Below are 10,692 nucleotides of genomic sequence, written 5' to 3' on the forward strand. Positions count from 1 at the left end.
TTAATTGGTTTATTTACTTGCCTTCCTCTCCTTGTCTTACCAAGAATAGTATGTTAATTCTGGAGATCAATGGGCTTCGTCAGAATGTGCTTATGAGAAGCTCCTCGAGAAATCGAGCAGAAGATCTTCAGTTTGGCATTTACATTCTGCTCTTCTGACGGAAGCCCTCATGTCATTTGTCTTTAGCCGTTGCTGGTTAACCAGTGTTGAAGGAGCTGTTCAGGGTTCTGACTGGTGTTGTATTGAAAGTAAACTCTACAGGTCACAAATGCTGTCAGCCATCTTGTTTATGAATGCTGAAATTTATACATCCTCAGTCCAGTGTCTTCAAATAAATTTCCCCTTTTCAAATGGCCTTTTTAATTAAATGAGTGAATCTACTACCACAGCTGCCAGTCAACAATTACATTTCAGTTATGATAACTGAGACATACGTGTTTTGTTTTTACGATGTTTAGGGAAAAGTACATAAGCCTACAGGCAGGCCTTCTTCATGAACTTAGCTTGACAGTCCATGGGGTTTGCTAGTGTGGACGTGACGGATCTTTAAAAGCCATTTTAACAATTCAAGGCGTGTTATTGTGGTCAGCTGGTGAGTGAGTGCTGCTTAGTATGATCAGTTTCTTGTGTTTTTGTTTCTCTCTTTTTTTAGGATTTAATATGTAGTCTAACAATGCAAGAATGGGCTTTAACCACCAGAGGGGGCAAATGAGATCTTAAAGCCGTATTGCCAGGAGGAAGCTGCTAGTTTGGCAGGTTCCCCAGAAGTATTGTGACCTGCTTCCTGCCGTTTTTTGCTCAAGAAAGTCTTTGAGCCAATCACCTGAGCCATACCTGCTAAAAATGACTTTTTCTCTCAATGCTGAGTGCCACACAGTCTCAGTATTTACATTTCAGGGGAATAAAGCTACAAAGTGCTTACTTATAGTTGTCTCTGCATATTAAGCTGGGATAAGATGAAATATTTTAACATCGCCTTCAACTAATCACCAAAAGCAGCGCTGGCAAAGTTATGCCTTTACAGTCGCTCGAGACGGAAAATAGTATTTCTTTAAAGCAAAATCCACCCCAAACATTTGAATAGTAGTGCATACTGACAAACCTAACAAAATAACACATGAACATAGCAAAAGCATTTTGTCTGATTTTTCTGTTTATTGTTTTTTTCTTATATGGAGCTTGTGCCTAAAGACAGAAGAGTGTTTAGCTTATATACAAATTAGCAAAGAACAAAAAGTCATTTCAGATAGGAACATTTTAAAGGAAGTGTTCTGTTTGTATGGTAATTCGAAATAGATCTACAAATTAAACGCAAATTCAAGAATACTTCAAATTGTGACGCTGCAACATTGTGATCCAGATTATACACTAATTTGCTGAAACCTTTGAACAGGATCAAATTGAAATACAGTAGATGTTGCAAATGTTGAATACAACAGAAACACTTTTTAAAGACAAAAAAAATCATACTTTTTCAGCAAGCTCATGGAATAAACTCTTAATTATTAAATTACTTGCTGTCTAAACTGATTGGGCTTCTATATAGGCTAAAATCATTGTTAATCCCTTTTTGTTCTTGTGCACAATATGTCCCTTTATTAGGCCTAATATTCATAAAATAGCATAAGACACTCATTACATGTACACTCAAATATAATATACCTCTTTGTGCAGAAAAAAAACAATTTCACATTCTAGATTTAAAAAAAATATATGTGAAAAAAAGGCCTATGAAAAAACAAGCAGGCACAAAAGAAATTATTTTCACTGAATGAAAGGAAGAGCTGTAGATCATGGGTTCATGTTCTTCATGGCTCGCAGATCAAAGTCTCCACAACAAACTTGTTTTCAAAATGGCGGATCGTATGGCAGTTCAGAGCCTCACGCTTCTGCATACCTGCAGTGGAGCACATTCAGCTTTCAGAAGTTTGAAATGTACTTGTTTATACGGTGAACATGAGACGAAATACTGTGCCTCCACCACTTATTTGTGCTTAAAACTTGAAAATGAGATCCACTGTGATGGTGGAGAGATGTAAACACTGTTTACTGTAAACAAAGTCTTATCAAATGGTTTGTTTGTGTACACTTACCCAGTATGGTTTCTCTGCGCTGCAGTCTGTACGTGTCTTTGTCTTTGCACAGTTTATTGATGTAATAGCCCAGATCACTGGTGCTGTCCAGCCTCTCTGTAATCATCATCTCCTCTCGCACAAGGTATGTCTGAGGAAGATACATTCCTGCCTGCAAAAACACACACAGACATCAACTTAACGTCTGAAATGCATTGGTGTGAAAAACACATTCACGCCAACACAAGACCCACCTACTGACACAAATTCACAGAATCTCCTGTTATTAATGTGGCTGGTTACCTTGATGTTGACCAGGAACTCCTGGAAATCTCTGGGCGGCATGACAATAGATGTGTTCAGGTTGATGATGTAGCATTTGTCCAGATTCAGGTCGAGGTAAGCAGTCAGTTTCTGACAGCACAGAATGACACACAGGGTTATTGACACAAACATACAGACTTTAATTCATTCAAGAAAACTATTTTAGAAGAATGAAAGATGTAACAAAATATTCAAGATTGAGGGAGGACCAAAAGTAAAACTAAAAGAATTAGTCCTTGACAAACCCATATTGATTATCCAGTAATGTAAATATGTCAGGCTATTAGGGTTCTGTGGGACTTTTTTTTTTACATTAAAAAATTGTGATGTTTTGCAACCTATAATCTCAGAAACTGAAAATTTCAGAAAACCAGTCCATCCCTGTTCAATTTATAATGGATACAAATACAGCAGCATGACTGGTAATATGTTTATGGTGGTTATAGCTAAACACTGTGTGTGTGTGTGTGTATTTTTGTACCATGGTGAAGTCATGCAGGATGCCAGCTGGATCGCCGTCTGCGAACTCAGGGACTGCTACTTTGATGAGCTCCACTTCATCGTCTTCGAAAAAACTCACATTCTCTTCAATCAGCCTCAGCGGCGCCTCAACCTCCACCTCCTCATCAAACTCATAGTCTTCCTCAAAGTACTTCAACCCACAGACGAACACCTGCTCCTCCTAGTGTTATAAACACATACAGCATTAACACAAATTTACAACTGCATTTCAAAGAGCAGTTTGGTACCAACAAAATGTACACTTATCTAAAGGCAAATTAATTATTTGCTCATTGTGGGAGGTGCATGACACATAAGCGTAACAATACTATGGTGTCTTAGGGGAAAAAAGCTCGATACAGAAAAAAAAGTACAGATCTAAATGTCCTGCTGTCTGAAAAATTCTGCATTTTTCTGGAAGAATATTTGTGACTTTCTCTCAAGATGTGTTCACTTTATAAAGAGACGTTTTTTTCACATTTTAAATACACTAGTGACTAGTTTCTTAGAACTTGCCAACATGTAAAATGGCTTGCACTGTTGCACATACATGTTTACTCTCAGTGCTATGCAGTCTAAGTTGAATCTTGCATAATTTTGTGATTTTTGAGGATGAGGGCAAGTCACGGGATCTTTGCATATTGGCTTGTGGCTAATTTTGCTAGCTTCTATCAAGTGGCAGATGATTTTGAAGTATTTGCTGTTACAGAATTGCCAGGCTCCAACATCAGCCAATCACAGCGCTCACCATCACCAGAATTCTGATCACACACACCTGCTACTCATCCTGCTCACTCAGCAGGACTGCTACAAACGCACACACCTCGTCTCACCTTATTGTCTGGTCTCGTTTGTACAAAGTGGACTACTAACCTGACTTCCTGAACTCCAGCATTACCTCTAGTGATTTGTCTCCAGTGTGTCTACCCTTCCTTTGTGTCACCAGTGTTCTCTGCCTACAAACCTGTTGAAAGGGATTACCTCTATACTCACCAATTGCAAAGAGGTGTGTGTATCCTTCCTATCATCTGCTCCACATGGCCAGGGACGTGAGAAGGTTCTTTCAAGGCTGCTCTGACTGTGCCATCTCAAAGAGCCCAAGCCATCTACCAACAGGCAAGCTCCATCTGCTGCCATTCACAATCGCCCGTGGTCACACCTAGGAGTGGACTTCATCAAAGACCTGGCCTCCTCTGATGGTAACACATGCATTCTTGTTGTCATTGATCGACTTTATAAATCATGTGATCTGCTTCCTCTCAAACAGATTCCCACTGCAATGCAAACTGCAGAACTCGTCTTCAATCGTGTCTTTCATGTTTTCTGGATTCCTAAAGAGATAGTATCAGACTGGGGTCCCCAGTTTATTGCAAAGGTATGGAAAGCTTTCTTCACCCTCCTAGGTGTGACACTGAGCCTCTCATCTGAATACCATCCCCAATCGAATGGGCAGATGGGGAGAGAGATCCAGGAGACTGGACCTATCCTACGAACCTTCTGCCATGGCTACCAGAACTCTTGGAACCAGTTCCTAGGCTCCAGTTCCCTTTATCAGTCTGCCATTGGACTCACTCTCTTACGGTGCATGCTCGGTTACTAGCCTCCTTTGTTCCAGTGGTCTGGGAAACCATCACTTGTCCCATCTGTTGACTTGTGGTTCTGAGAGACCGAAAGGGAATGGGACATTCACTCACAGTGGCAGTGCACCACCAATGGATCCAGGCGGACATCCAATGGACAGAACTCCAACTTTCCAGCCTGGACAGGTTTGGCTGTCCACCAAAGACATTAGGATGTGAGTGCCATGCAAGAAGCTTATTTCCAGATACATTGGCCCCTTCACCATCACCTGACAGATCTACCCAGTCGCTTATCAACTGCACCTTCCTGCACACTACAGAATCCATTCAACATTCCATGTGTCACTCCATAAACCATATCATCCACCTGTTTCTGTCTCCACAGAGCCTGGCCCAGCTAACCCTGGAAGACGGAGCCATGTACAGAGTGAGAGAGATCCTGAACTCCCAGCACTGTAGTGGATGGTTGTAGTATGTGTATTGTATAGTATAGTATCTGGTCAATTGGGAAGGTTATGGCACAGAGGAGCACTCATGGGTCCCCAGTAGGGTTGGGTACCGAACTTGGTACTTTTAAGGGTACCGACCGAAATGCGTCGGTACTACCGAGTACCGATTCACGTTAAATCAATCGGTGACAAATTTCGGTACCTGAGAACGCATCTAGGCGCATACGCTACAGAGAGAGAAAGAGAGACCCTGTGACGTGATGTCACCCCTGCAACTCGTTCAAACAACACACAGGGCAAGCTGAAATGTTCTGAAGTGTGGTTACATTACTAGGGCCATATGGTTTCTGCGAAAACACGGACGGTTTTGTTTACTACACGAATACTGAAGCACGTGTGATGCGCACAATGATTTTTGGCCTCTGCGTCTCACTATATGACGGCATGAACACAACTTTATCCCTAGAGCTGCTTCACGAGAATTTTACGGTTTCATTTGAGAAAACTAGCATCATCATTCTGTGTATTACACACAGAAACGTCATGGCAACCTGTCAAAATAAAAGTACGGTTTAACATGTAACAGAAATATATTACTCTTGTATTACTTTTGTACAGTATAATGTACATCTTTAAAAATTCAATTTTCTATCAAATTTAGATAAAAATAAATATTACAACCAGATTAATCACTTAATTGTAGAAAAAAAATAATACAATTATTAGCCTATTAAATTATTTTTTTTTTCTTCCATGTATTAATTTCAACAGTAAACCTCAGTTTGTTTGCCAAAAAATAAAAGGGTTTAATTTTCATTTGGTTTAAAATAAATGTGTAATGCCTTCATTTGATTTTCAGAAAAATTAAAACAAGAATTTCTGGGGGAAAAAAAAAAGGAAAAGTTTGTAGGGCCCTGTTGTTCAAAATGTTGAAATTGAGACTTTTGGACTTATTTTTTCACTGAAATAAATGTTTTTGTAATTACACAGACTCAGAGAGTAAAGTACCGAAAAAAGTTACCGTTGGGTACTGTCAGCGAAATTCAGGTACTGATACAGGTACCGTACCGGTTAAAATGTGAACGGTACCCAACCCTAGTCCCCAGAGACAATATCCTTGATCCAGCCCTGCTCACAGCCTTCCACGACTCTCACCCTGATCGTCCTTCGCCCCGAGGAAGAGGTCGACCACCATGACATAGGGGAAGTACTGTCACAGAATTGCCAGCACCAAAATTCTGATCACACACACCCGCTACTCATCCTGCTCACTCATTAGGACTGCTACAAACGCACACACCTCGTCTCACCTCATTGTCCGGCCTCGTTTGTACAAAGTGGACTACTTACCTGACTTCCTGAACTCCAGCATTACCTCTAGCGATTTGTCTCCAGTGTGTCTACCCTTCCTTTGTGTCACCAGTGTTCTCTGCCTACAAACCTGTTGAAAGGGATTACCTCTATACTCACCAATTGCAAAGAGGTGTGTGTATCCTTCCTATCATCTGCTCTGCCAGCCACGATCTCCTGCATCTGTAGCAAAGGAAAGTCAATTTAACAACCTTACTCTCTCCACTGATTATATATCTAAACTGCATACTCCACCTTGGATGCCAGTGTGCTCAGTGCTGTAATAATCACTTTGTTAATTCCATGTATCTGTGTCTACATTCTGTACATTCTGTCTATGCTCGATTATAGTTGCTTTTGCATTTCAGTGAAAATCTGTGACCCATTTCTGGGTCACAAGTTACAACCCACCAGCTGAAAATCACTGCTTCAAGGCTTAGACTGATTATGAAATGTTATAGAAATTAATCAAGATGAAGATAAACAATGCAAGATGACACATGTTACATGTTATGATGTTTTGTTTTTGATATCACTATGGTTACATCAATTATCTCACCTCAAGCACATGGTATCTATATAGGTAGACTCCTCCCACCACTACGCCAGAGAGAACGAGAGCCAATCCCAGACAGAAGCACCAGCACCACACCTTAGACTGCGGACGCACCAACACCGCTGCCTCAGAATCCTACAGGGCAAATTACACAGAGAAACGACAGTTACAAAATTACAATTTAACAATTACTTAACAATATACACACTTCTGTTTAAAAGTAATTAATACTTGTATTCAACAATGATTCATTAAACTGAGCAAAAGTGACAGTAAAGACATTTACAATGTTACAAAAAAAATTCAAATAAATTATATTCATCATAGAATCCTGAAAAAATTGCATACCACGGTTTCCACAAAAATATTAAGCAGCACAACTGTTTTCAACACTCATAATAGTAAGAAATGTTTATTTTTTTTTATTATTTTCATCAAAAATAATCATTTCTGAAGGTTCACATAACACTGAAGACTGGAAGAAAGGCCACTGAAAAAATCAGCAAAGTTACATTTTAAAATTGATCAAAATAAAAACCAGCTATTTAAACCAATACTATTTAACAAATTACTGTTTTACTGTATTTTTAATCAAATAAATGCAGCCATTTAAGCATATTAAACAAGGCTTAAATCAAAAGAACAGGCCAACAATAGAATTAAAGTCCTCTATTGAAGTTACAGAGAGTGATTTTCAAAGCACTAAAGGATAAAATATGAATATTACTGGATAGAGATTCATTTTCCTTGTTCAAATCAATGCCTTATTTTAAGCATTATGTAAAGTATAGAGTATACAACAGGGCCTGACTCTCCCCAGCCTGACCTTCAGCCTAAACTTTCAGTTGTGTCCCTGTAGACATTCACACACAGCTCACAGACAGCAGATATCATCTGCCATGAGAAACACCACAAATGAAACCAGAAAAACCTTAGTCTATTCAGAGTCTTTTAAACATAAATTATGACAAATGGCAGTTATGAGACAAACAGAACAAAAAAAGAAGTGAGATTCACACTGCATCTCTTCTGGTTTCCAGTCAAAGAGGTGTTAAAACAGTTTGGTGTCAGCAACTTCTGCAAAACGTCACGAAGAGGAAAAATCTTTAAATTCTAATCTACAAAAATGCTTCTTCACTCAAACAATAACTGCACGCCTAAGTGCAATATGAATTGAAAGAGAAAGTTAATCAAACAGTTTCTATTTGAATAGCAGAAGGGGAATTTAAGTGACAATCAGAATGATAAAAAGTGAGACACAGATAACATGTAGGCTATAATGCAGGAGATAGAGTGCCACTGAATGTATTCAGAGCTCCTTGTTTCATTGTGTTGTACTCATTTAATCCAAATAGTCAAAATAGTTTATCTTAGTTTAATATCCTGTAGAGGAGTGTTTGTTGTTGTTGTTTTGCACATTCTCCCATTAATGTAACCACACAGCCCTTTATTGAGTACATGAAGGCGAGTGTTGGATGGCCTTGACCAGAAATGACAGTTGAGACTGAGAGTCTTTTTAATGCTTCTTGAATGCCTCGTGAATCAGGCATTTCCTGGTTTCACAGTAAAATCAGATAAAATTGCACTGTATTTACATATGCTATATGCTTGTATTTTGCACTTTGGTTTCTTTTCTTTTTTTAATAATAATGTTTAGCCTAATTTATATAGCACCTTTCCATAGCTCAAAGACACTACAGTTAAGATACAGCAGGAAAATCAACAACAGCAACAATCATATGGTATAGACGAGCAGTAGAATAGTTTTGATTTCTAAGCTTAAAGGGATAGTTCACCCAAAAATGAAAATTCTGTCATTAATTACTCACCCTCATGTCGTTCCAAACCAGTAAGACCTTCGTTCATCTTCGGAACACAAATTAAGATATTTTTGATGAAATCTGTGAGCTCTCTGACCCTCCATAGACAGCAATGCAACTGAAATATAATATTCCCAGAACCAGAAACATAGTAAGGATATTGATAAAACAGTCCATGTGACATCAGTGGCTCAACTTCAATTTTACGAAGCTACATTGATTACGTTCAGGGGAAAGCATAAGTATGCGTCATGGTACTCTCCAAAATGGCAGAAGATGGTAACTCGGGGAGAAGAATTGTTGAATAAAGTCGTTATTTTTGTTTTCTTTGCGCACAAAAAGTATTTTTGTAGGTTCGCAAAGCTGAAGTTGAGCCACTGATGTCACATGGACTGTTTTACCGATGTCCTTACTATGTTTCTGGGTCTGGGAATATTTCAGTTGCATTGCTGTCTATGGGAGGGTCAGAGAGCTCTCAGATTTCATCAAAAATATCTTAATTTGTGTTCCGAAAATGAACAAAGGTCTTACGGGTTTGGAACGACATGAGGGTGAGTAATTAATGACAGAATTTTCATTTTTGGGCAAACCATCCCTTTAAGCTGAAGTCTAACTTTCCTATTCTTGGCCTGCAGTTCTGTCTCCTTATGCAATACACTAATTTTCTTCAAAGTTGCCTGTATCATAAACATGTTTGAGAGTGCACACATAAAACATGTCTCAACACGTCTGTCTTCCACAACCCATGAAAAGCACTCACATATATAACAGTGAAGTCACCTGGTAGTGAGCGTAAAATATTTCTAAAGTGTGTTGTGAGAAACAGTTAAATTATTCTGAAAGAATACCATTCAGAGAAACAACCATGTTTACTGCTTCCATCACACAAAACACACACACACACACAAAATGGTTAAGTCCACTTTGCAGGGCACTTGGTCAACTGGAATGCACCTACTGCTTAGTGCTTATCAATCTCAATTTCACATTTGTAAGTGCCCCCCTTGTAGTCAGAGGTAACCACACCACTGGCCCATAGTCAAGCCTTGATTTGGTGATTTTTAACTAGTGCGGCCCACCCACATAAATTCTATGTGGGTGAAGTCTGTCATCCATTTTCTTTCTATTCCATTCTATTGTAAAATATATCTAAAGTGTGTTGTGAGAAACACAGTTAAATTATTCTGAAAGAATACCATTCAGAGAAACACAACCATGTTTACTGCTTCCATCACACAAAACACACACACACACACAAAATGGTTAAGTCCACTTTGCAGGGCACTTGGTCAACTGGAATGCACCTACTGCTTAGTGCTTATCAATCTCAATTTCACATTTGTAAGTGCCCCCCTTGTAGTCAGAGGTAACCACACCACTGGCCCATAGTCAAGCCTTGATTTGGTGATTGTTAACTAGTGCGGCCCACCCACATAAATTCTATGTGGGTGAAGTCTGTCATCCATTTTCTTTCTATTCCATTCTATTCTATTCTATACTGTCACTTGTGTCACAACTATTAAATTTTTTTTCTAATAAAAATAATCAGTTTTTATTAGAAAAATAATAAAATTATTTTATTTTTTATAAAATAAAAAATAAAATTTTATAATTTTACACACACTTTTAATATCACGTAAATTCGTCCCCCGCACTTTTTCGGGCAAGTGTGTTCGCATAGAGGTTTCAAGAGCTGGTGTGAATAAATATAGATTTAAATTCAAAGAGACAGTATAGTCTGTGCATGATCTGATGTTTTATTCGGACCCAGATTAAGACGAGATTAACATCGCGGAGCGCTAAACACTCATGCAGTGTGTGTTTCATTCACACTCGAAGCCGGAGGGCGCTCTCGCGCAGAAAGTCGTACGAGGAAATGGACAAAAGCGTCCAGCTATCGCTGTATGAAAACAGTTTTTTTCACAGAAAAACAGAAACGTTTGGAAACATGAAGACATTAAAGGTACGATTGCGACAATACACAATATATGGTTTATTTGTGTTTGTCAAGTCATCTCCAGGTAATAAATAAAGTATATG

The 10,692-nt window shown here is 38.8% G+C and overlaps 1 protein-coding gene across 3 annotated transcripts in view; it reads right to left on the reverse strand.

Annotated features, from left to right (window-relative positions):
- Positions 1-1,169: 1,169 nt before the first annotated feature.
- itm2bb (integral membrane protein 2Bb) overlaps positions 1,170-10,692 on the reverse strand; it is an 11,136-nt gene continuing 1,613 nt past the window's right edge. The window contains exons 2-7 of one of the 3 annotated variants that reach the window (XM_016466595.1): positions 6,836-6,967; positions 6,397-6,459; positions 2,878-3,078; positions 2,376-2,486; positions 2,094-2,244; positions 1,170-1,897 (exon numbers count right to left, since the gene is read on the reverse strand). In XM_016466595.1, coding sequence (XP_016322081.1) covers positions 1,809-1,897; positions 2,094-2,244; positions 2,376-2,486; positions 2,878-3,078; positions 6,397-6,459; positions 6,836-6,967 — 747 coding nt within the window. In that variant the 3' untranslated portion in view covers positions 1,170-1,808. Of the gene's footprint in view, positions 1,898-2,093; positions 2,245-2,375; positions 2,487-2,877; positions 3,079-3,890; positions 5,063-6,396; positions 6,460-6,835; positions 6,968-10,692 lie in introns of those variants that run through there. The other 2 variants (XM_016466596.1, XM_016466598.1) reach the window with 2 other exon arrangements.

This window comes from Sinocyclocheilus anshuiensis, unplaced genomic scaffold (genome assembly GCF_001515605.1).
Source record: "Sinocyclocheilus anshuiensis isolate Anshui unplaced genomic scaffold, SAMN03320099.WGS_v1.1 scaffold496, whole genome shotgun sequence".
Taxonomy (NCBI): domain Eukaryota; kingdom Metazoa; phylum Chordata; class Actinopteri; order Cypriniformes; family Cyprinidae; genus Sinocyclocheilus; species Sinocyclocheilus anshuiensis.